This window comes from Macaca nemestrina, chromosome 4, assembly GCF_043159975.1.
Source record: "Macaca nemestrina isolate mMacNem1 chromosome 4, mMacNem.hap1, whole genome shotgun sequence".
NCBI lineage: Eukaryota > Metazoa > Chordata > Mammalia > Primates > Cercopithecidae > Macaca > Macaca nemestrina.
In genome coordinates, this window is record NC_092128.1 from 29706766 (window position 1) to 29733624 (window position 26859).

Here is a 26859-nt window from a genome sequence, read left to right on the forward strand (position 1 = left end):
TCTTATAGCAGAAGTTGCATCCTGGCTTGTTATGTGCCTATCATATGTTTCCTTTAGTTCTCTAAACCCTTTTTTAGTGAAAAGATAGTACCTCACTACCACAAATTATGCAGTTGAGTTTCCCACATTTGGAGGAATAGCAGGGGTCAGCATATCTGGAGTAAAATGGATAAGCCTTGTCCTGGGAAAACCACCTTCATGATCATGGTATTTTCCCTGCCAGGTAAGTAAGTAGAGTTCTCTGAACTCTTTACTGCATCATCCTTTAAAATTCAAGCAGGTTACAAACCCAGCAAAGACAAGTCATTACCAAAAATTCTCAAATACAATTTAGGAAATAATCGTCAAATACAAAACAATAAAAAAGCTCTCCAAAACAAATTTTTCCAAACTCTGATCAATCTTACAAGTTCTGGTAGTTCAATCATATCTTGCCTTCTGAGGTAAGGCAATGTACAGTTCCCAAGATTACCTAGAACATACTACAGCCAAAAAGGTTTAAACTGAATTCATCAAACCTTTAGATTTAACTTCAAGTTTACAGGTAATACCATAGATAGAGGAATAAAGTAGATACCACCACAAAGAAGAAAACAGAGAAATCCTTTTGCAGGACAACTGGCCTAGGTCTTCAATTAGTTAGCATTAATGGTGGGTGTGGGGAGACTGCTAGAGGCCAAGCACGGTGGCTTATGCCTGTAATCCCAGCACTTTGGGAGGCCAGGGCAGGAGGATCCCTTGAGTCCAGGAGTTCAAGACCAGCCTGGGCAACATAGGGAGAGACTCCATCTCTACAAAAAAAATTTAAAAATTAGCTGGGTGTGGTGGTGGTATGCATCTGTAGTCCCAGCTACTTGGCAGCTGGGAACATCACTTGAGCCCAGGATGTCGGGGCTGCAGTGAGCCATTATCATGCCACTGCTTTCCAGCCTGGGTGACAGAGCAACCCTCTCTCTCAAAAAAAAAAACAAAACCAGAAAACAAAAATAATTAACATATGTATAACAACCACATGTAACCTGTGGTCCTAGATTGGATTCTGACTTGGAAAAATCGCTATGAAGTACATTTTGGGACAACTAGAAAATTGTGAATATGAACTTCATTAGATGAAATGAAAATGTACTAACATGAAAAGGTAGAGATGATGTTAAAAGAGAAAATTACAAAATAGCATACATAACTTGCTTTCATTTTAATAAAATATGCATATATATGTATAGAAAAAGATCTGGAGGAATATACAATAAGATGTTAATGGTGGCAATTTCTGGATAGTACAAATACAGCATAAATATAATATAGTAAAATGTTTGCTTATATTTTCTATCTTTTTTTTTCCTAACTGCTTTGTAATAATAACAAATTGTTTTAATTTAAAAAATCTTTTGGAGAAAGCTGTCATTTAAAAGAATGTTTTGGAAAGGCAATTATCTCTCCATTTACTTGTTTTATAAAATGGATTTTCGTAATTTACATAGGACAAGGGTACATATTAGAATTTGAGGCATAACCTTAAAGTTTGGTGTATTAATGCCTGACCTATAATCACATACTTTTTCATCTAAAATATGTAACAATTCATGCCAAAAGAGGAGTGATAAATATTTATTTAGTTTTGTCTAAACCCCAGGAAACTCCAGGAAGTCAAGAGCTTTGGGAAGACTCACCATTCCCGTAAGCCCAGTCATCGTTCATGCGGTGACGCACTTTCTGGTAAATGGCTGACATGGTTTTCATGTTGCTTTTCCTCCATTGGCGCCCCAGGTACTTGGTCTGTATCTTTAGCAGCTTTAGGACATAAAGTTGCAGCATGGCCTGTTTGACCTTGAGGGCCCGCTTTAAGATTGGTGCCGATTTAAACACTACCAGCATCTGTTCATTGAAAGAGGGGTGGGATAAATATCTAACGTTTCTTGGAATTTCCACTTTACAGACAAATTAAACCAAACCTAGCTAGCCTCAGAAGTCCCTGGGGAGCTTTCAGGGATCTATGATCCAGGCTCTACCTAGATCTAATCTTCAAGAATATATAGGGGGGCTGGGCACGGTGGCTCATGTCTGTCATCCCAGCACTTTGGGAGGCTGAAGCCAGGGGATCACCCACCACCCTGGCCAACATGATGAAACCCCATCTCTACTAAAAATACAAAAATTAGCCAGGCATGGTGGCATGGGCCTGTTATCCCAGCTACCAAGGAGGCTGAGGCACGTGAATTGCTTGAACCCAGGAGGCGGAGGTTGCAGTGAGCTGAGATCATGCCACTGTACTACAGTCTGGGTGACAGAGTGAGACTCCGTCTCAAAAAAATAAAATTATATATATATATATATATATATATATATATAGAGAGAGAGAGAGAGAGAGAGAGAGAACTATTCCATTCATATTTTATTATTCAAAGTTTTCAATATTCAAAGCATATGGTATAAAATGAAAAGAAAATTTTGTGAGCCACACATATCAATTCCACTGTCACAGTTTTTTATTTTCTGGAGATAATTCTATGTATGCATACATTACTTATATTTTTTTGTTTTGTTTTGAAGATGGAGTCTCACTCTGTTGCCCAGGCTGGAGTGCAGTGGTGCAATCTCGGTTCACTGCAACCTCCGCCTCCTGGGTTCAAGCGATTCTCCTGTCTCAGCCTCCCCTGAGTACAGGCGCCCGCCACCACACCCAGCTAATTTTAGTAGAGATGGGGTTTCATCATGTTGGTCAGGTTGGTCTCAAACTCCTGACCTCAAGTGATCCTTCCACAGTGCTGGGATTACAGGCATGGGCCATCACACCCAGCCTATTTCTGTTTTTTAACACAAATGGTAGCCAACTACATATCCTGCCACACTGTTCTTTACCTGTTTTTTTTTATTGAATATATTTTGAAAATCATTCCATATCAGTATAGGACTGCCTCATTCTTTTACTTTTGTTGAATAGAGATGGGGTCTTACCATGTTGCCCAGGCTGGTCTCAAACTCTTGGGCTCAAGCCATCGTGCTGCCTCAGCCTCCCAAAGTGCTGGGATTACAGGCATGCACCTCTGAGCCTGGCTGCTCATTCTTTTTAATGATTGCATAACATTCTATTATAAGGACATACCATCATTTATTTAACCAGTTGGTCCTGCTTAATGAGCATTTAGCTTGTTTCCAAGCTTTCATTATTATTATTATTTTTTTGAGACGGAGTCTCGCTCTGTCGCCCAGGCGGGAGTGCAGTGGCATGATCTCAGCTCACTGCAACCTCTGCCTCCCAGGTTCAAGTGATTCTCCTGCCTCAGCCTCCTGAGTAGCTGGAATTACAGGTGCCTGCCACCATTCCTGGCTTTTTGTATTTTTAGTAGAGATGGGGTTTCGCTATGTTGGTCAGGCTGGTCTCGAACTCCTGACCTTGTTATCTGCCTGTCTCTTCCTCCCAAAGTGCTGGGATTACAGGCATGAGCCACCGCACCCAGCCAAGCTTTCATTATTATAAACAATGTTGCAATGATAAACCTTGCACTTGTGTCATTTGGGAATGTGTGTAATCCAAACAACATTGCTAGTTTCCCTGCTAGAGTTGCCCTGAGGGAGGGTCTGAGATTGGGACCCCTGAAAAGAAATGGACTGATAGGTAATCATCTAATATAGAATAAGTGCCCAGAATTATAAGATGCTAAATCTCATGCAGCATTCAATGTCTATATATGGAGATCACAAACCAGGCAGCACACAAAAATTTACTAGTGATCTTTTAAAAATTCAGTCAGATGGACAACTCCATGATGTAAAACCACACTCACCATGGTCCGGGAATGTTTCCATTTGGTCAGTTTATTGAGCAGCCTCAGGAGGTTGATGCAGGAAAAGAGGTTCCTCCAGCAGAACTGGCTGTTGTCTCCAGCTTCCTATAATAGGGAACATCCATCATTATTTTAATACCTACAAGGCTTTAATTCCCACAGAAGCCTGGAAGTCAATGTTGGTCAGTTTAGGTGAGGCCTTCCTGTATGAAATAACACCTCCTCACCTTCCTGTTTCTTAACACACTGAGGTCTCCAAAGCCCACAGTTTGAAAACCCCCTCAGCTGCCAATCCTGGAAGACTCTATCTACAGCATGTGTTGGTTAGACAGATGATACATGAACACAGGAACCTGATTCAAGCAAGTTTTCTTGTATAGCTTATTGCTCTAGGATCAGAAAAGAGATGAGAGGATTTTACCCCTATATACAAGTACTTTGCACTTACATAAACTATGTAATTGTTAGGATTAGGTCTAATTCTTATAGATTTTAAACTATGTTGGATGGCTCTGATATCTATTATAATTGAATTTTTTTTTAAATCAACCTCAACCCTCCTTTATCAAACTCAACCCTCCTTTATCAAACCATATTACAGTCAGATGCTTAATTCTTCAGCATGGAAGGAAAAATGGCAGATGGTTTATTCTAATCAGGTATTTTTCTTATCTATTTTTTGATAGTTTGTGAACACCTAACCAGAGACAACAGATGGATGTCAGATTAAAAGCAGGTATCTACTCATAGAAACATTTTTCAGAAATAAAAATATGAGTCCTTATGTGAATTTGGGGCTTGCAAATACATACTGGTGTCAGAAGCTATATAAATCAATGAGCACACATGACAGCCAAACTAACATCTTGGAAATTCCTCACATCCACAATGTGATAGGAGAATGTAGGAGTAGACGACATGTAGAAGTGAGCTGCTGTCTGGTGAATGGAAAATTACCTCTTCCTCCCTCAAATTAATTTGAAGCAACACAGGCATATAGCTAATGTGGAATGAACATCTGAGGTTTTTGAGGGTATTAGGCTTTCCTAATACCTAATACCGAGAGCCAAAAAGTTTCAGGGAAATTTCTTGTTTAGAAATATTATTTATAGGTCAGAAATATTATTTATAGATCAGGTAATCCCAGCACTTTGGGAGGCCGAGGCAGGCAGATCGAGACCTGAGTTCAAGAGTTCGAGACCAGCTTGGCCAACATGGTGAAACTCCATTTCTACTAAAACAATAAAAAAAATAGCTGGGCATGGTGGCAGGCGCCTATAATCCCAGCTACTTGGGAGGCTGAGGCAGGAGAATCACTTGAACCAGGAGGCAGAGGTTGCAGTGAGTTGAGACCGCGCCATTGCACTCCAGCCTGGGGAACAAGAGAGAAACTCCATCTCAACAGAAATATTATTTATAAATAATATTCTCCATCCTATAGTAAATGTTCAACATTGTCCCAGGAGAACCATCTGTCTGCTTCTAGGGAAAACTTCTATGGGACTTTCTGCTCTAGTGCATCAGCTAGTCTGGCCTGCCCCAAATAGACCAAGTTCTACAGACATTATATTTTGTGCGGTTAAGAGAGACAGGCAGACTTTCAATTTTTTTTTTTTTGGTGAGAGAGAGTTTTGCTTTTGTTGCCTAGACTGGAGTGCAATGGGGCAATCTCGGCTCACCGCAAACTCTGCCTCCCGGGTTCAAGTGATTCTCCTGCCTCAGCCTCCTGAGCACCTGGGATTATAGGCATGCACCACCACGCCTAGCTAATTTTGTATTTTTGGTAGAGATGGTCAGGATCTCTATGGTCATGTTGGTCAGGATGGTCTCAAACTCTCAACCTCAGGTGATCCGCCTGCCTCAGCCTCTTAAAGTGCTGGGATTATAGGCGTGAGTACCGCGCCCGGCCAGAGTTTTAAATTTTTAAGACACAAGGGAAACACAAAACATATGGGATAAGCAAGTGTATTTCTACTGTGAGCTTCCTTCATCCTGATTTTCAATACGGTAGAGGCATAAAAAGCCTTGCATTCCTCAGTATCTCAAAGAATAATATGGGAGAGAAGGCATCCCCTTGTAGAAGCAGCATTGGAATAGATACCAGAATACCTGGATTATGGCCTCATCCCTGACTGTATGATCTTAGGTAAATCATTTTCCTTGTTTCTTGTAGGAGGTTGAACTAGCTAATCTTTAAGATCACTTCAGCTCTGAGCATTCTATAATTCTGTGATTTACGTGGACTTTCTCCAGTTGAAAAGAACTGCCTCATTCTTTTTAATGGTTACCTAATATTGTATTGCAAGTATGCACCATAATTTATTTAACCAGTTGGCCCTATATTAGTAGGCATTTAGGTTATTACCAATCTTTCAATTTTTCTTTTTCTGAGACAGAGTCTGACACTGTTGCCCAGGCTTGAGTGTAGTGGTGTCATCTCGGCTCACTGCAACCTCTGCCCCCCCGGGGTTCAAGCAATTCTCCTGCCTCAGCCTCCCAAGTAGCTGGGACTACAGACGCCTGCCACCACGCTCAGCTAATTTTTCTATTTTTAGTAGAGATGGGGTTTTACCATGTTGGCCAGGCTGGTCTTGAACTCCTGACCTAGGGTGATCTGCCTGCCTTGGTCTCCCAAAGTGTTGAGATTACAGGCTTGAGCTATTGCGCCTGGTCTTTTTTTTTTTTTTTTTTTTTTTTTTTTTGAGAGAGTCTAGCTCTGTTTCCCAGGCTGGAATACAGTGGATCAATCTCGGCTCACTGCAACCTCCACTTTCTGGGTTCAAGCTGTTCTCCTGTCTCAACCTCCCAAGTAGCTGGGATTACAGGCACAGGCCACCACACCCATCTAATTTTTGTATTTTTAGTAGAGATGGAGTTTCTCCATGTTGGCCAAGCTGGTCTTGAACTCCTGGCCTCAACTGATCCACCCGCCTTGGCCTCCCAAAGTGCTGGGATTACAGGCGTGAGCTACCACACGCCTGGACCCCAATTGTTCATTATTATAAACAATGCTGCAATGAATAATCTTAGACTTATAACATTTGGCATTTGGGATATGTGATTGTAATCCAAACAACTTTGCTAACTTCCCTAGCAGAGATGCTCTGAGGGAGGGTCCATATTTAAATCCCAAAAAGAAATGGACTGGTGATTAATCAAGTAAAGTTTTCTTTCTTTGTTTTGAGTCGGACTCTTGCTGTGTCACTCAGGCTGGAGGGCAGTGGCACCACCTCAGCTCACTACAACCTCCGCAACCCGGTTTAAGTGATTCTCGTGCCTCAGCCTCCTGAGTAGCTGGGATTATAGATGTGCACCACCACGCCCAGCTAATTTTTGTATTAGGAGAGATGGAGTTTCACCATGCTGGCCAGGCTGGTCTTGAACTCCTGGCCTTAAGTGATTCACCCGCCTCGGCCTCCCAAAGTGCTGGGATTATAGGCGTGAGCCACCGTGCCCCACCAAGCAGTTTTAAAAGTGAAGTTTTGGACTGGGTGCAGTGGCTAACGCTTGTAATTCCAGCACTTTGAGAGGCCAAGGCGGACGGATCACAAGGTCAGATAGAGACCATCCTGGCCAACGCAGTGAAACCCCACCTCTACCAAAAATACAAAAATTTGCAGGGCATGGTGGCGCACACCTATAGTCCCAGCTACTTGGGAGGCTGAGGCAGGAGAATCGCTTGAACCTGGGAGGCAGAGGTTGCAGTGAACCAAGATTGTGCCACTGCACTCCAGCCTGGTGACAGAGTGAGATGCCGTCTCAAAAAAAAAAAAAAAGTGAAGTTTTGAGTAAGGGTAAGCCATTTGTGGCTGCTGCCTTTTCCTTAGGGCTCAGTCTCAAGAATTCCAGGAAAGGAACTCCAGTTCCCTCTTTGAAGATAGTCTCAGTTGCCCATGGCCTTGCTCTCCTTTCCTCCTCTTTTTTTCTTTTTTTTTTTTTTTCTTTTTATTTTTTGAGACAGAGTCTCACTCTGTTGCCCAGGCTGGAGTGCAGTGGCGCTATCCTTGGCTCACTGCAACCTCCGTCTCCTGGGTTCAAGCTATTCTCCTGCATCAGCCCCTCAAGTAGCTAGGATTACAGGCACATGCCACCATGCCCAGCCAATTTTTCTATTTTTAGTACAGACAGGGTTTCACCATGTTGGCCAGGCTGGTCTCAAACTCCAGACTCTCAGGTGATCTGCCCACCTTGGCCTCCCAAAGTGCTGGGACTACAGGTGTGAGCCACTGCACCTGGCTGGGTCTTACTATTTTGCCCGGGCTGGGCTCAAACTCATCATCCTCCCACTTCAGCTTCCCAAGTAGCTGGGACTACAGGCATGTGCCAACTCTCTTTTCCCTCTGATACTACTTCCCCAGACAACTGTAAGTAGCTCTACTTCTCACATTAGATGCTGCCAGGAGCTGGCACTGAAAGCACACACACTGGTCAGTGGCTCTCTCAGGATGGCCACCAAACTCTAGCTTGTTTTGTCTCCCTTGCTTGCAGCAGGCTCTACCTGCAGCACTGCTCTAGCCTGTGCCTGTTCCAACCCAACAGATAACTTTTTCCCAATAGGTCTTTGGTTCCACAGGTACCTGTTCACATTTGCCAAACTTGAGAGTTTTTCTTCATGTTTATATTCATTTAAGGCAGGTCACCTTTCTCTATTTTTTTTTCCCAAGACTCAGCATATTAAAATGGAAGCCTCTATGAGGAGATATAATTTGTGAACAGCAGCACACGTCACATTCTCTTATTCCTGGTACTTCATACTAGCCAAAGCAAGACCTTTACTTCCTTTGTATTAACTAAAGTTAAAAAAGAAAACATACCCACAACCTACTCTCACGAATATTTGTTTGCAGTATGCCTTAGGTCTAAAGATTCAGTTCAAGGACTACATCCCACCCTTTCAGAGTATCTCCAGGGCACTAAGAGGGCTGTATTCTCAAAGATCCATCCATCACCCAGGTGAGTGAGCCAAGCCAAATAAAATCTAGGCTATGCCAATTATGTAGCTAATTAATTCAGATGACTAAGGGAAGAATGGAGCATTTCTTCCTTTTGGATTGAGGAATCATATTGGTTAGAATGTGAGCACCAGAAGGAATGTAGTTGCTCTAGTCCCAATTCTGTCATCCACAGAAACAAAAACTGGGGCCCAGAAAGGGGAAGGGGCTTGCCCAAGGTCACATGTTAAGCACCCAATCACCAGTACTCAGTCATTTGAAGACTCTTTATTTACTGTTCACCTTCTAGCTACACTTCTGGAATCCTGCACACAGAAGGCAATTCAGAGGAAATTTAGTTGGATCCCCTGCTTTCCGAGCTTCTTGAAGACTCAATGGTGGAAAAGCACATTCTTTGGTCCTACCATAATTCGTACTTCAAACCAGAAGAAAATAATCGTTCCCAGGAAAAACAAGAACAAAAAACAGTGAGGTTTCCTTCTTTAAATGGAAGCACTTGACTGAATCTAGTCAGCCTATGATCAGATTGAACTTTTAAAGAAGGGCTACTAAGGGTGAGATCTAATACTAAATCTCAAACCTCCTCAACAGCTTACTGAAGTCCCTGTGTGACAAACGAGCTCTGCACTGATAAATCAAAATTATTAATATTAACTTGGTTATTTTATAATGAATGTAGGGGAATTTTATAGTCCAAGGAAAGTTGGATGCTTATCTAATGACTCAACCTTCCTTCCTTTATAGATGAAATTTCTATAGCCTACAGGAAACCTGCTCAAGATCCCTTATAGTTATAAGTGGCAAAGCCAGGTTTGTTTGTCTTTTCCATACTACCTAGTCTATTTCTCTGCTTTGTGCTTCAGGCTTTCCTGGCCATGTTAGCCCTGCATTTATTTGAAACTATTAAAAAAACTTATGCTGGCCAGGCATGGTGGCTCGCACCTGTAATCCCAGCACTTTGGGATGTCAAGGCAGGAGGATTGTTTGAGACCAGGGATTTGAAACAAGCCTGGGCAACATAGTGATACTCTGTTTCTACAAAAAATTTAAAAATTGCCTGGGCAATATAGTAAGACCTTGTCTCTACAAAAAATATAAAAAATTAGCCAGGCGTGGTGACATGTGCCTCTAGTCCCAGCTACTCGGGAGGCTGAGGTGGGAGGATCACTTGAGCCCGGAGGGTAGGTTGCAGTGAGCCAAGATCACACCACTGCACTCTAGCCTGGGTGACAGGGTGAGGCTCTGTCTTAAAAAAAAAAAAAAAAAAAAAAAAAGCTAGGTCTTAATACTTAACTGATGTCAAATTCATGGTAATAACTATGACTTGACAAATGATTCTTTTGATTCATTTATCTATTATGGTTCACATAACTGAAAATGAAATCCTATTTTTATTTTAAACTTTCTTTTTTTGACTATTACAAGTTTATCTAACAAATTTTTTTTTTTTTTTGGAGACAGAGTGTCGCTCCTGTTGCCCAGGTTGGAATGCAATGGTGCGATCTCTGCTCACTACAACCTCTGCCTCCCAGGTTCAAGTGATTCTCCTGCCTCAACCTCCCAAGTAACTGGGATTACAGATGCCTGCCACCACACCCAGCTAATTTTCATATTTCGTAATTTTCCCAGCACTTTGGGAGGCAGAGGTGGGTGGATCACAAGGTCAGGAGTTCAAGACCAGCCTGGCCAACATGGTGAAACCCCATCTCTACTAAAAATACAAAAATTAGCCGGGTGTGGTGGCGAGTGCCTGTAATCCCAGTTACTTGGGAAGCTGAAGCAGGAGAATCGCTTGAACCCAGGAGGTGGAGGTTGCAGTGAGCCGAGACCGCGCCACTGCACTCCAGCCTGGCAACAGAGCGAGACTCCGTCTCAAAAAAAAAAAAAAAAAAGTCCGATATAAAAATGTACATGGCCGGGCGCGGTGGCTCAAGCCTGTAATCCCAGCACTTTGGGAGGCCGAGACGGGCGGATCACGAGGTCAGGAGTTCGAGACCATCCTGGCTAACACGGTGAAACCCCGTCTCTACTAAAAAAATACAAAAAACTAGCCGGGCGAGGTGGCGGGCACCTGTAGTCCCGGCTACTCGGGAGGCTGAGGCAGGAGAATGGCGTAAAAACCCGGGAGGCAGAGCTTGCAGTGAGCTGAGATCCGGCCACTGCACTCCAGCCTGGGCGACACAGCGAGACTCTGTCTCAAAAAAAAAGAAAAAAAAAATGTACATGATCTAATTTTTACATCATAGTAAAACAGGCTCTTTGGAGAGGGGACATGGATTTCTATGCTGAACAGCCATCATTTATACTTGTTTCAAGGTTTCTAACATGATACTCTTTCATTGTATTACCACTATCCCAATATTGTTCTGTTGCCCACTGGTTGCCATCTCCACACACTCATCTATCACAAGATTCATAAAGGGATCAAATCCCCACAATATTCTTGGACGGCGGCCACCATTTAATTTCAATGATAACTTCTTGTCTATAAACTTTTTCAACACGGGAGGGTGAGTTTTGCTCATGGTGTCCACATGGGCTCATAGATGCCTTAAGATGGAATGCATGTCCTCTCTCTTGCTCCTGTGGTAGGCTCAGCAGTCTTGCATCTGGCATCACCCACCTCATTAGCCAATCAATTGTCTGCATTTTTTTTCTATTTTAGTCTTTTCTTTACCAACACTATTATAGAATAATTTTCTTATCATATGGGTTTTTGATAAATTACTGCTAGATTAAGGACATAGATCTGGATAGCTTAAAAGAGAGTAATGGTTCTCAAGTGAAATAAGTGGATAAGGAGGAAGGAGAAAAAAAAAAATTCAAGATTGTTTGGGAAACTTTAACAAACTACAAGTGCTTCAGTAAGGGGCACTAACATACCTGGATATGTGAGTTTGAAAAATCATCCTGGAGATTCTAATCTCCCCAAGAACCCATTACAGAAATAGTGACCAACAGGAAAATTGATATAATGCTAAAAAAATTTTTTTTTTTTTTTTTTTTTGAGACGGAGTCTCGCTCTGTCGCCCAGGCTGGAGTGCAGTGGCCGGATCTCAGCTCACTGCAAGCTCCGCCTCCCGGGTTCACACCATTCTCCTGCCTCAGCCTCCCGAGTAGCTGGGACTACAGGCGCCCGCCACCTCGCCCGGCTAGTTTTTTGTATTTCTTAGTAGAGACGGGGTTTCACCGTGTTAGCCAGGATGGTCTCGATCTCCTGACCTCGTGATCCACCCGTCTCGGCCTCCCAAAGTGCTGGGATTACAGGCTTGAGCCACAGTGCCCGGCCAATGCTAAAAAATTTTTATCCATGGTCCTTTCTTTGCATAAATAACTCATGGAAAATGGATATATGCCTTATGGTACATTTACAGTATAACTCTGAAATACATGTATGTTTACTCATAAATGCATAGTTTTAAATAACATTATAGGAATGTACACATAAGTATAGAAAGTAAAAAAGATATCAGTATAATACATGTAAAAATATTTTCCAGGCCGGGCGCGGTGGCTCAAGCCTGTAATCCCAGCACTTTGGGAGGCCGAGACGGGCGGATCACGAGGTCAGGAGATCGAGACCATCCTGGCTAACACGGTGAAACCCCGTCTCTACTAAAAAATACAAAAAACTAGCCGGGCGAAGTGGCGGGCGCCTGTAGTCCCAGCTACTTGGGAGGCTGAGGCAGGAGAATGGCGTGAACCCGGGAGGCGGAGCTTGCAGTGAGCTGAGATCCGGCCACTGCACTCCAGCCTGGGCGACAGAGCATGACTCCGTCTCAAAAAAAAAAAAAAAATATATATATATATATATATATATTTTCCATCCCCCAAAGCATTTCCTTGCACAGCCTACATTTCATACCACTGCTCTCAACAACCATTCAGATGCTAAGCATTGCAAAATACATGCTGAGTCCACATCCACTGCCTTCTCCAGCAATCTCCTTTCAAAGACCACACTTAACTTCCACATAACATATGTTCACCATCCTTCATTTAAGTTTGGAATTTTATTTCAATTTTTTCCTAGCTTAGTGGATTGAGTATGAATACCAACATTTGGAGATACACAAATTTTTAAACTTCCTGTACCAGGTGGGAGGGGAAACTACTCAGTATATTGGTGAGGATGGCCTATCTATAGCTAATTGTTTTGACAAAATGGGAATACTTCAGAAATTAATATGCCATTAGCTCTACTTTTATTTCATGTTCATCATGCTTTTTAGAGTTTCAAATAAAGTTGAATTGAATTCAGTTCAAATTCAGAAAAGTGAAAAAATATAAATCAAGACTACCTCAGCCCAGCAGTGGCTCAAGCCTATAATCCCAGCACTTTGGGAGGCCAAGGCAGGTAGATCATTTGTGGTCAGGAGTTCAAGACCAGCCTGGCCAACATGGTGAAACCCTGCCTCCACTAAAAAATACAAAAATTAGCTGAGCAGCAATGGCACGCACGCACCTGTAATCCCAGCTACTTGGGAGGTTGAGGCAGGAGAATCGCTTGAACCTGGGAGGCAGAGGCTGTGGTGAGCAGAGATTGTGCCACTGCACTCCAGCCTGGGTGACTGTCTCAAAAAAAAAAAAAAAAAAAAGACTACTTCAGCCCAATAGTTCCACTTCTAGAAATCTAAAGGAAATAATCAAAGATTCACGTGCAGCTGGGCATAGTGGCTTACACCTGTAATCCCAGCACTTTGAGAGGCCAAGGCAGGAGGATCACCGAGCCCAAGAATTTGAGACCAGTCTGGGCAAAATAGGGAGATTCTGTCTCTAGGGAGATTGTATCTCTAAAAAAAATTTTTTTAAATTTAAAAATTAGCCAAGCATGGTGGCATGTGCCTGTAGTCCTAGCTACTTGGGTGGCTGAGGTGGAAGGATCATTTGACCCTGGGAGGTCAAGACTGCAGTGAGCTGTGATCACATTACTGCACTCCAGCCTGAGCAACTTCGAGACCCTGTCTCAAAAAAAAAAAAAAAAAAAAAAAAAAAAAAGATTCGCATGTAAGGATGTTTGTTTTGGAGTTACACAAGGAAAACATAAATAAATGTCAACGACAGAGAAGAATCTTTTTTGAAACTAAATAGTGGAATATTATGTGTAACTATTAAAAATTATGTCCTGGGCCAGGTGTAGTGGCTCATGCCTGTAATCCCAGCACTCTGGGAGGCTGAGGAGGGCGGATCATGAGGTCAGGAGATTGAGACCATCCTGGCTAACACAGTACAACAAAAAATTACTAAAAATACAAAAAATTAGCCAGGTGTAGTGGCATGTGCCTGTAATCCCAGCTACTCAGAAGGCTGAGGCAGAAGAATCGCATGAACCCGGGAGGCAGAGGTTGCAGTGAGCCAAGATGGCGCCACTGCACTCTAGCCTGACCGACAGAGTGAGACTCCATCTCAAAAATGAATAAATAAAAATAAAAAATAAATAATAAAAAAAATCAAAACTATGTCCTCAGCTGGGCGTGGTGGCTGACACCTGTAATCCCAGCAATTTGGGAGGCCAAGGAGGGCAAATTGCTTGAGCCCAGGAGTTCAAGATCAGCTTGGGCAACACAAAGACCCCGTCTCTACAAAAAATACATAAATTAGCCTGGCATGGTGGCATGCCTGTGGTCCCAGCTACACCCAGCTACTTGGGAGGCTGAGGTGGGAGGATCACTTCAGTCCAGGAGCTTGAGGCTGCAGTGGGCTGTGCTTCAGGCCGAGTGCACTGCACTCCAGCTTGGGTGACAAAGCAAGACCTTGCCTTCAAAAAAGGAAGAAAAATATTGTCCTCTAGAATGTTTAATAAAATGATATTGTGAACATTTAAATTTTGCTGCCAAATGAAACATCTATGTATAAAGTCTTAGTTTTGTTAATGTGTTTATATATGAGTGAATATATATATATAATTGCAGCAAAATATTAACAGTGGCTATATGTAGGTGACATAAGAGTATTTTTCTTCCTCATACTTTTCTGTTTCTCCAATTTTCTGCAATACATATATTTATTTTAATATCAGAAAAAAAACTTAAAGAAAATCCTATAGCCATTCGTGGTGGCTCACGCCTGAAATCCCAGCACTTTGGGAGGCTGAGGCAGGTGGATCACCTGAGGCCAGGAGTTCGAGATCAGCCTGGCCAACATGATGAAATCCCATCTGTACTAAAAATACAAAAATTAGCCGGGCATGGTGGCACGTGCCTATAGTCCCTGCTGCTCGGGAGGCTGAGGCAGGAAAATCACTTGGACTCAGGAGGTGGAGGTTGCAGTGAGCTGAGATCGCACCACTGCATTCCAGCCTGGGTGACAGAACAAGACTCTGTCTCAAAGAAAAGAAAAGAAAATCCTATATATTCAAATAGCCAGTACATTTTCTGTGCTTGCCATTTGTTAAGCCTGAAAAAAAGAGATATATCTTACTCATCTGAACACTAGTCTTTTTCTGAGCATAGAAGTCACAAGTTTAGATAAACCATACTGAGGACCTATGTGGAATAGACTCACCAGTTACTGCAGCCCATGACTGGGTTCATTCAAAATTCAAGCAAAACAAAAAGTCTGTGGTTACTAAATGGAACCACCAGGTGCCACTATTGCTTCACAGAAAGGAGTAAAATACTTAGCATGACTATTTTTTAGGAAGAATAAATACACACTTTCACTCTGGGATAATACTAAAGTCTTCTTAGAAAACATAATAAATTATTATGTTCACTTCATTTCAATAATTTTATGCACATATCCCAAAGGTCAATTGGGAGAGATGTGAAATCGTGGTTCCTATCAATTCCTATATATGAACAAATGGGGTTGGAATTGAAAATAAAGAACACATTATAGGAAGAAATAAATTCAGGCCATAAAAGTTGACTTTATCTTCTGAAATGTCCTACTAATAGCAGAATTTTAATGCTACTGTGTACCACTGTTTCTGTGGAAAATGTATTCTTCATTCCAACTCTGAATGGCAGGGGATGCATGTCTTTCTACCCTGACTTCCACTTTCAACTGGTAGCTATTTAACTTCTCCATCTATAAAATAGTAATACAACCTCATAGAGTAGTTTTAATGATTGAATAGCTACATCTGTGTAGTGTGGGTAAAAAAATTTTTTTAATAAAAAATTTGATAAAAGACTGACTAGCATCATAAATAACATAAAGAAGGTTAGAAAATTTATTACTTCTCTGTAGGAATAAAAAGCTTCCAACTCCTTTGGCTGCTAAGGCCATGTCTAAATAAGACCAGGGAATCTCTCTATCCCAGTGGTAAAAAACGGTGCCAGGTTGGTGTCTCAGGACATGGGTCTTTTGACTCATGTCTAATTCAGGCTCTGTCACCTATGAGGAGTAAACCATGACAAGTCACTGGGCCTTCAGGTTTCTCATCTTCGAAATAAGGGGGATGGATCAAATGGCTCTTAAGCCCCCTCTTAAGTCCCCTCCAGCCAAGAATCCTATGGTTCTATAAAACTTGTACCACAGAGGTTGTCCTTCTATTTTTGCATAATATACTTTTCTGACTCAACATTTTGCAAGAATTACAATTGGAGGACAAAGGGTTGTAGTAACCATCAGTTACTACATCGGTTAAATGATTCAATCATTTAACATTTATCGAGCTCTTCAATGTACCAGACAAGGTGCTAGACTCTAAGGATATAAAAATGATGATACTATCTCTTCCTTCAAGGATTCTACAGTCAAATTGAGAAACAGACACAAATGCATAATTACAATGCAACAGGCTGGAGGTATGGATTGTGGCATATCTAAGGAGCTGTGGCAATACATGATGAGGTAGGTACCTCATCTTCAGTATGGCTGTTGTTCAGTCAGTTTCATGGAATTGAGAATAACTGTGAGTGACTTTTCTTTGCCTAGAGCTGTTTTCAAGATGAGAAACTTTCTGGGCAATCCTTTTGTGGCTATACAGACTTTTGCCTCCGAGAGACTTAGACAAGTATTTTCTCAGGTACACATTGCTAGGTTTATAACCTATATGAAAATAAGAAGTGAACTCCCTGTAGCACAGCAGAAAGAAGACAGATAATTATTTGAGCTAGACCAGAAGAGATTCTCCTGCATTTAGCATAGATATTCACACTCAATTTCAGTCCCATTATGTTTCTAAATTCCCTCTCCTCCTTGGTGTTCTTCACTGGCTGTTTCCTCTTCTCTGAAAAATGCTAGGCTAAGCTTTTCCAGATCTTTCTCAACTGGGTCAGCAACTCTAAACCCCTGCTGCATCTGTGCTCTTGCCAATATACCTTCATTGATCTAAGACTCTCAAACCAGGGCATTAAGGGGTTGGAGAAGAAATGAAAGAGCAAATGCCAACCTGTACCACCTAGCAATTGCAAAGGCTACCAAATCCCCATCTGCTTACCAGACTTTCAGTAGTAAGCTCCGGCAAATCCTGGATGGTGCAGCAAGGGTAATCCAGGACTGAGATGCTGTAAGATGCAGAGATAAGGACAGGCTTTAGGTAAATGACAACAGCAGGAATTGGCTGTATCTGAAAAGGGCAGGAGTTATTTCTCTCCAGCAGCCCCTATCCAGTTCCCAAATTGCTTAGTGACCTCAGCTGAAACTGAGGGCTCTGGTGCCAGGCAACTCTAGCTCCAGTCTCCTTTCCTATCAGGAGAGGAACCAATGAGTTCTTTGAGGCTGGCCCCCATCTGGTAGATGCAAAAAAGAGCAGAAAGAGAGCCTCTTTTCTTAGCACTCCTTGCTTCTTTAAAGGAATACGTAAACTTAAGTGCATTTGTGTTTCTGCATTTAACTGTATGTGTGAATATAACTGCTCCCACAGACATGGTCCAAACCCATCCCACTGGATAACAATCTGAGGATGTGAGGATGAAATGATCCTCCTGTGTCTCTCACCAGATCTTTCTGAAAGCTGGGAGCTCTGGGGAATGATTACAGAAGCCACTCCTAAAGGAAGCTTGAGACAGGGGCAGCTTCCTATAGAAAGGCTAATCTAGGAACTCAAGAATGATAATAGCTGACAGTGGGGGACTGCAAGTTACAGCTCTGTGGTGAGCCCAGGGAAGCAGGCATGAGTTAGGAGGGGAAATAAGGCATTGCATTATGACAAGGACATAGTTACAAAATAAATGACAGCTCTCTCTTTCCTCTTCTCCCTTCTTCATTGACACAACACAGAATCTGGACTAGCTAATCTCTAATGCTCCTTCTGGTTCTGACATTCCATGAGGTTTTGAACACCAATCTATCTGAACTAGTGCAGTTGGAAATGAATAAAGGATGTTGGTAAAGCAGTGGCTATAAAGACGAGTTCACACTGCTATAATGAACCTGTCTCTACATTTCAAAAGTCAAAATTTCTATACAAGCAAAAGGCAACAATTTATTTGGCCAGAAATGTTTACCTTTGTCCAAGAAACTCAGACAAAGATAACCTGGGGGACCAGGGTAGGAGAGAAGAAGAGTCAGCTTGGGACAGGACTGTGTCAAACTACCTGTAATGTTGTTCATCATCTTGATTTACTCTATCAGATTTTCCCAGGGTTGCCAGTTCTGTACTGCTCCATTAGGATGAACATTCTTGGCTGGCTCATTCACCTATCCACCCACCTCCTACTGACGAAGCCCTATGGCAAAGTAGGTGCTGGCGACCAGGAAATGGGGGTGGGAAATCAAAGATGGATTTGTTCCTTTCCCTTAGTGAACTGAAATCTAGCCTAAGGGGGCATAAAATTAATTTACAAGTATCTAGAACATCTAGATTGTAAGATCCATGAGAAAATTCTGCAATAATGAGTTGTGATCTCCAAGTTCTCAGAGATCATTCAAAAGTAAAACTTACAGTTCATGCATAAGAGGATCATCTTGTTCAGGCCAACCTTAGCAAAAGGTGTAGTCTGTTGCTACCACTCTTCCAACTCCAAATTGAACCAAATGGATATCTATTGAATTGTCTGTCCCCCCCATTCTACGTCCATGGGTGCAGAAAGAACATTAAGTTTCTGTATACCACTCCCCTAGCCACAGTTGATTTAGGGGTGAACCTAGGGAATCTGGAATAGGGATTGGAGAGTCAATTCAGTCTCAGAGGTGGGGCATGTTCAGCTCATATAGACATATTTCACTATGCGGCCTGAGAAGCAAACAACGCAGTCTGATACATTTGTCAGTGAGAGAGGAAACTGGAGTGGAAATACAGAGGCCTGGTGTCTTACAGATAGAAGTGGAAGGCTTTCTGGGCTCCCCACACTACAGACCAACCCTGAGGTCCAGAGCTGCATTGCTGTCCTAGGTTCCTCAAGATGACACACGTCATTTCATTCTGACAAAGTCACTATTCTGCATGAGTCTAGTCCAGCTAGCTTTGGTTACTTATAACCCAGAGCGTTGACTGATACACAGAGGTGCCTGCTTGCAGCTCTGACCCTGATACAGCCTGACCTGTACTTCATTTTCCCTGGTAACTCAAGTAGCACATCTGAAGTGCCCATTTTAAAGGGGTTAGTGCACAGGTCTCCATATCATTAGGAAAAACCCATCCTCCAATGCTTACCCTCAAGGGACAGTGTTTAAAGCAATCTTGCATATGCTAATATTAACCAATGCTTACAACATTCTATGATACAGTCAGAAAAGGTATTCTTAAAGATGAAAATACTGTGGTTCAGAGAAACAGTGTCTTGCTTGAGATTACATAACTAGCAAGTGGCAGATCCAGGTCACGAATCCAGGTCTCATGACTTCAGGTTCCATAGGGGATGTGTGTGTGTTTTAAGCTACATATAAGTAGGCTCCCTCTCCATGGTGGAATTTCAGGCAGTACTGACAGACTAGTGTGGCAATATCTCTAGTCACCCCAACTATGAGATTAGCCCTCTTACTTCTACTTTAGGAATTTTGCCTCTGGTAAACTCTACTGATTAACGTATTTCCAGTTCTTGTGAAAGTAGAATATTAAGGAACAAGGATCTATTCTGTAATCCCCAAGTCCCTGCTTGGCTGGACGAATGGAAAGCAATTTGTATTCACAGGGAAGCCTGTGTTCTGATCCTGTCTCTGATGCTTACTTCAGGGGTCTCACCAGCTTGTTAATTTTGTTAATATCTCTGAATTTGTTTCCTAATTGGCAAAATGAGAATAAAATGTATAACAACTCTTAGCATTGCTGAGGAGATTAAATAATGAATGCAAAATACCTTATTTTTTTAAACTACAAATTGACGTACCCCAGTAAATTCTATTACATACCTTCAGTTATAAATTTTGTATAATGCATTACAGTTTACGAAACAGCATAACTGTTCCAATTGCTCCAACTTATGATTTATACTAAAATAAGGCCTGGCCAGATAAGCAAGTTGTTTCACAAAAAACAACCCCTGGATCCACCTGACAGAGCTAAAAATTCATCACTGCCACTTCATTTAAGTCATGACATTTTTCAGTGTTTAAAACTATTAAAATACAAATACCTCCCTAAAGAAGGCAAACCATACGCTCCATCAGCTAACACTTCAAGAAAATTAAATTTAACAGTGACAGCTCTAAGACAGGAGGGACTAGGGACACCAGGAAAACTGAAAGGCTCGGAGATGATGTAATTTTCTCAACCACCCCAAAATAGCCCCTTGAAATAAACCTGTCCAGAGTCCATACCTGTTTTTGGCAGTGATGTATGACAAGATATTTTGATTGAAGAACTTCAGGATCAAGGGGATGCAGTTGGCAAACACCAAATGTTGCGATACATATTCAAACTGAATTAAAAATCAAAGCAGAAAGGGCTGCTTATTTGGAGGAGAATGGAAAATATGTTTGAGAAAAAGAGAGGAAGTACAAATCTAATACCCATTCCTGAGAATATCTACTATCTACTATCCACTTGTGTTATCAGTCTTCCTGTCTGGGAAATGGGAAGAATCATCTTCACCCAGCCCATCCTACATGGAGGGGGATAATCTGCAGTATATGTCACAAGCACAAAATAAAGAAGCCAGAAAATAAAATCTCACTCCAAAACATAGAAAGAATTGCTGTGAGATTTGTTCCTAAGCCCAAAAGGAAGGGAAGGCTCCCTGAGGGAGTTGTTTTCCATGCCAAACCTCTGGCTCATAATGTTTCAACTGTGATTGATATAGCAGGGACAGCTGCAGCTTACTCCTGGCATCACTCAGTCAGGATGGTGACAGCACATAATAACCAAATGGACCACTGTGCTCCAGCTCCAGTATGTCTGATATACCATATTATCCTTAGTATTTAGAATATCAGTAAGTATACTGGCTGCTTGGAGTATGGGGTGAGGGGGAAAAGAATATTAGTAAATATTTTAATGAATGAATGAACAAGAGCCCTTCAGCCAACAGATACTGCATTGAGAAGTCTAAGGTGTCTTTGATAGGCTAAATCCCAGAATGTGGAGACTCCATTCTGCTCTCCCAAATCCAGATGTGGTTTGTATACAGGACAACCTAGTGGGGCAAGTTGCCATAAGAGCAGTGTCATGGGGGTTATGTTACCCATGACACACTAAGGAGTGTCAAACACAGTTTATCTCCAGATCCAGAACCTAGTATTCTAGTATAGAAATGGGGTTGAGAAAGCAGAGAACTGTGATGTTTTAAATCCTCAGCTCTCTGATCGCCAACAAGTAGCCAAGCAGCAAGCTAAGCTGCCTTACGGCCCTGGGTATGTAGTTAGAGCAGTGGAGTCAGCTTATGCCAAGACCACTTCCCTCTTCTGTTCAATATTTTCTCCCTGGAAAGTTATTTATTTTATTCGTAAAATCCAGGGTATTTTCCAAAGCCCCAGACAAAAGAGCCAACACATATCCAGTATCATCTGATGGAAAACTTTTTTCAGTTTGAGATGTGCCTGTGGCCCTGTCAGGATTCACTGACACACACTGGCAAGGCCCATCAAGCCATCCACCTGTCTGGCTGTGAATCCACACGCTTCCCACCAAGAAAAGCAGAAGTAAACACACATCCACAGTTCTCTGTTCTCTTTCCACTAGAAACACTATCTCCTACCTACCCCTACTCCTCCCAGCCCTGCTGCTGCTCAGCAAACGCTGGCAAAAGTGGGAGCACTCAGGGCAACCAAACACACCCAATGATGTCTTCGAATGCATGAAAGTGGAAATACTCTGGTTGATAAGGCCATGGACATAGACCCTGCAGAAGCCTCTCTGTACTCTGAGGACCTGCTTTTCTACCAGCAAGCTTGATTCTGACTTCATAGGAGGAAAATGGGGTAGAGCCTCTGGGCAAGAATGAGAAGCATTCCTCTTTTCTCCATGGTCTCCTCACAGACAGCATCCATTTGCTGTCCCCATCTTGTCCCTATATCTTGGCAATGCCCATGAAACCAAGTCCAATCTCCTTAGCATAGCAAACAATGTTTTATGGGAAAGCAGCTTCTTAACTTTTCTTAGCTTTGATTTCGTCATCTATAAAAGAGGTATTAAATAAGACTACTTCACAGGGTGGAGAGAATTAAATGAGGACCTAGACAAGCTTAACAGGGTGCTAGGCACAGGATAGGTGCTCAGTAATTGTGTGCTAGCATATAGATTATGATATGCTCCCTGCTGATTCCTCCAGCTTCATGTGTCACCAGACCACGCCCATCTTTTCCCACCCCAGGCAGAACTCCAGCAACATTTAATAACGGTTTTTAAAGGTACTTTGCTCTCTCTTCCCCGTCTGGAGTTTTGCATATCAGCTTTTTTGCTTGAAATGCCTCCTGTCCTCCTTCCCTAACAATTCCCATATCCTGGCTAACATCTGTTTTTTTAGGACTCAGGTTAGAAGTCATTTCTTCTCCATCTCAAGGTGGATTAGGTGTTTCCATAGCAACCAGTGCTTATCGGTATCAGCACACTTATCTCTCTATAATTGGCTACTTATGTATCTGTATCCTTTATAAGATTTCAAGGCCTTGAAGAGCCAGAACTGTGCCTTATTCTCAGAATTATATCTCAAATGTTGGAAAAGTGCTTCACATATAGAAAACTATGGTCAATATACCTTCCCCCCCATTTTTGTGAAATGCTTACATTCTCTCTTGCATTGTTTTAAAAACTGGCTGGGCATATTCCTGAGAAGCTAGAGATTCCTACCCACAACCCTGGGATAACTTACAAGGGACACAGACATCTGCACCTTTCTAGGACAGTTCCCACTCCATAACCCTATCCCAAACTCATGCAGTGGGTGTCTGGATTCCCTGAGGGAGAACAAAGAAAAGGCTGGAAGATGCTCATCAGAACTAAAAGGGCCCTCGCACCCTTCCTTTGAGAGATCGGGCCTGGGAAACACCCAAGACCTGTGGAGAAGTGCTCCTAGCTGCTCACCTGGTAAATATGGTTGAGTTTGAAGTGTTTGAGGAGTAGCAGAAGCAGGGTAGAGATACTCTTTACAATAATCTCCTTGTGCCTGTTCACATCGATGCCCAGCTTCATGCTCTGGAGAACAGTGATGCTACAATGGCGAGAGAAGGTATTAGCGCAGAAAGTGGCCTAAAAGGGAGCCCTGCAGGGATCCAGGTATTTGGGTGTGATATAATATACACAAGAGAACCAGAACTTGGGAAACTTGAACTTCTGTGCCAGGAAAACCTCCAGAGTTCCCACTTATGAGCCTGTCTGAAGAAATGCTCTATTGAGTTCTTTGTTTCTATCTCTCTTTTGGCAAGCTCATCCCTTGGCAATGTTCACCCAAATACCTGGGCAGCCAGTCGCTGACACTGGTGTCACCCTCCAGATCCTGAGTTTTGAGCTAAAAAGAGCAAAGCAGAAAGCCCTGAAGGGGGAAGGGAGTACTGGTGGGCAGAGAGGAGGAGATCTCTTTGGAGACAATCTCTGTAAGTGTTAACAAGGTGAGTGGGGACTAGAGAGAGCCTGCAGACAAGACAGCTAGTATCCAGCAGCTGCCCCCGTTGAAGCACTCACGGCATCTCCTCAGGTAGGACATCTGCCAGGATATTGATAGAGTCTGTCTTAGCCTTGGAGGTGGGAGCTGCAGCCAGCAGAATCTTAAGCAGAGCGATCTGGGAAGTAGAAATAAAGAAATTCACCACTGTCAAATCCACTCAGCAAGGGAGTGATTATTCTGCACCCTAACTGCCCTATAAAAAGTGTTTTAAAGCCATTCTCCAAGTTCTTCCCTCAATGACCATATCTCCCCAGCGTCCAGAAGAGCAAACAGGTGCCCAGTCCTGAGAGGCCTGCCTGTGAGGCTAAGGAGAAAGCCAGAGGGAGCGCATTGGCTGTTCTGCTTTAAGACTGTTCTTTCCAGGGCCTGGCATGGTGGCTGATGCCTGTAATCCCAGCACTTTTGGAGGCCAAGACAGGCAGATCACTTGAGGTCGAAAGTTCAAGATCAGCCTGGCCAACATGGTAAAACCCCGTCTCTACTAAAAATACAAAAATTAGCTGGTGTGGTGGCGCATGCCTGTAATCCCAGCTATTCGGGAGGCTAAGGCAGGAGAATCACTTGAACCTGGGAGGTGGAGGTTGCAGTGGGCCGAGATTGCACCACTGCACTCCAGTCTGGGCGACAGAGTGAGACTCCATTTAAAAAAAAAAAAGACTGTTCTTTTCAAAGGGGAGGATGGAAGGAACAGAGTGAGAGGGACAGTGTGTAGAAATAAGGTGGGAGGCATAAGCCCAACTTCTCCCACTCTTTTCTTTCCTCTAACCCGAACCATTGGTATCTTCCCCACTCCCAGCCTGAGGCTATCTAGTACATGACAGACCACAGCAGATCTCAGAGGGACTACAGTACTTATCTCGGAGGAGGGTGGGTCCCCAGTGTATCCTGTAGAGACCCCAACTTATTCCCCACCCTTCCCAAAGAAGGACTAGGGAGAACAGCACCATCAGAGGAGCACTGAGGAAAGCTCAGAATTTTCACGTGTCAGAGAATGCCCTGCCAAAGGCACAAAGGCTCAGAAAACAAGTTCAAGTGTTGGACAGGTCCGCTTGAAATGGTTTTTAGCTGTCTGTTCCTTGTAGCAGAGAAGGGCAGCTCTGGCCTAACCATCTCCTTACCATATACTGAGGGAGGCTGTACAGCATTCCCTGGTAGAGGATTTCACATGGCGTCTCTGGTACCACCTCTTCCCCCTATGGCAAGAAATACATGGTTTGCCAATGCCACTTTCCAGGTGACCAAAGGCTTTATTTTCTTGGTTGTGAGGGGTGACCTGAAAAGAGCACTAAGCTGGGAGTCAGATCTAGGTTTCTACCCTAGCTGTGTTAATGACTCACTGTATGACCTTGGATAAGTCACATTCCTTCTCTGAGTCCTAGTTTTCTCTTCAATAGGACCATCAGGTTGGCCTGGATGACCTCTCAGGACCTGGGAAACTGGAACAGATGCTACAGAAGCACTTCCTATAGTGTTGATCTGAGGCTGAGAACTCTAGAACATTCTGTAAGCCTGGAAGGAGAGGTAGGTGGCTCAATAGTGAGGGTTTAAAAGGAAGTTGGGTAACATATGGCCTGGTGAAACAGGAAGGAATATCAGCAAAGAAGCTTTTAAGTGGATGGAAATGATTTTCTTCCCCTCTCCATTCACCCCTACATCACTTTCTCCTTTCTGACCAGCCCCCTCATATATAACTATCTCTGTCCTATTGATGACATTAACTAAGCCTTTTATCAGAGTGAGGAGGCTGGGGCCTCAGGGACCCAATAGGCTGCTCAGGCCACTGTCATCTTTGACCAATGCAGTTTCCTTCCTCCTACAAGGTCTCTCTATTACAGGGCAAGGGTTCACTACCATGAGACCCTGAGCCAGGGAAGAATAACCAGCCTCCTTCTGTCCCACACAACTCATCTGCTGCTTAAATGGATGTAAGTCCTAAATGGACATTCAGCGGAGCCTGGCAATCCTGGCATGTTTGCCTTCCTGCTCTCCAAAAGGCCGATTTCAAACCATCTTCCCTCTCCTCAAACCAACTCCTTTGCCCACCATGCCTAAACAGTTGCTGATCCTGCCTCACGCTTCATGGAGAAAACAGAAGCACTCAGACAGGCACACACTCATCTTCTCAACACTACATCTACAAAGAGTCTTATTCCTTCCTTCTTAACATGAAGGATGAACCGCCTGTGCTCAAACAAAGGCCAGTCTCCTACTTGTGCTCAGGATCCCACACCCATTTGCTTTGTTGAATGCCTCAGTCCTGCAATTATCCCCTCTTGGATCATTTATTTTAGGACAAAAAAAAAATGTTCTAGTATCTCTCAGCTATAAAACATCCTCCCCTTGACCTCACATTCTCCTTCAGCTACCATCCACTTTCTCTCCTCTTCACAAAACTTTTATATCATCTACCTCCTTTTTTGACATTCCCTTCAATACATACCAATTAGGCTTTCAGTCCCACTACTTCACTTACAGTTGTTCTTATCAAGGTCATTATCTTCATGTTGCCAAATCCAATGGGCACCTTGGTTCTTACCATAATGCCACTTATTAGTAGCATTTTACCCAGCAGATCACTCCTTTTTTCTTGAAAGACTTTCTTAGCTTTTATGATATCATAATCTCCTGGATTTCCAGCCACTTCACTGTCTTTCGTACTCTTCTGACTCCTTTCCTGACACATGCCCACCTCAACATACTGGTGTGCCCCAGGACTTTGTCCTGCCTTCCATTCTCTTCTGTCTCTACTCCCTCCCTGGGTTATCTCAGTCAGTTCTATGGCCTTTAACACTGCCTATAAGTGTTACAAACAACTTCCGAATTTATTTCTCAAAGTCAGCCCTCTCCCTAGAATTTTAGACTTGTATTTCCAATTGCCTGCAGCTCCACATGGGTATCTAATGGGCATCTAAAACTTAGTATGACCAAAACAGAACTCTTGATATTCCCCCCACATCCTGGCAAATGGTACTTATTCTTGATTCCTTTCTTTGCCTCTCTAACCACATCTAAATGCACTGCAAGTCTTGTCAGCTACATCCCCAAATCCAGGTCGGCATCATCTCTCACCTTGACTATTTCAAGGGTTTCCTAACTAATCTCCCTGGAGTGGGTCTACACTTTTCTGGTCCAATCTTTACACAGAAGCTAATGTTTTTAGAAACATAAATCAGATCATATCACTCCCCTGCT

The 26859-nt window shown here is 42.8% G+C and overlaps 1 protein-coding gene and 2 pseudogenes across 3 annotated transcripts in view; all 3 read right to left on the reverse strand.

The window, feature by feature from the left end:
- The window catches only part of LOC105471407 (striatin interacting protein 2), a 58105-nt gene that overhangs the window by 3948 nt on the left and 27298 nt on the right, over window positions 1-26859 (reverse strand). For 2 of the 3 annotated variants that reach the window (XM_011723893.3, XM_011723895.3), the window contains 7 exons: window positions 24786-24860; window positions 23685-23782; window positions 23088-23214; window positions 20387-20487; window positions 17127-17193; window positions 3786-3890; window positions 1671-1875 (listed from right to left, as the gene is read on the reverse strand). In XM_011723893.3, the coding sequence (XP_011722195.2) occupies window positions 1671-1875; window positions 3786-3890; window positions 17127-17193; window positions 20387-20487; window positions 23088-23214; window positions 23685-23782; window positions 24786-24860 (778 nt within the window). Of the gene's footprint in view, window positions 1-1670; window positions 1876-3785; window positions 3891-3921; window positions 4175-17126; window positions 17194-20386; window positions 20488-23087; window positions 23215-23684; window positions 23783-24785; window positions 24861-26859 lie in introns of those variants that run through there. The other variant, XM_011723894.3, reaches the window with a different exon arrangement.
- Window positions 81-231, reverse strand: LOC112424885 (U1 spliceosomal RNA; annotated as a pseudogene).
- On the reverse strand, window positions 4181-11700 carry LOC139362737 (small nuclear ribonucleoprotein G pseudogene; annotated as a pseudogene).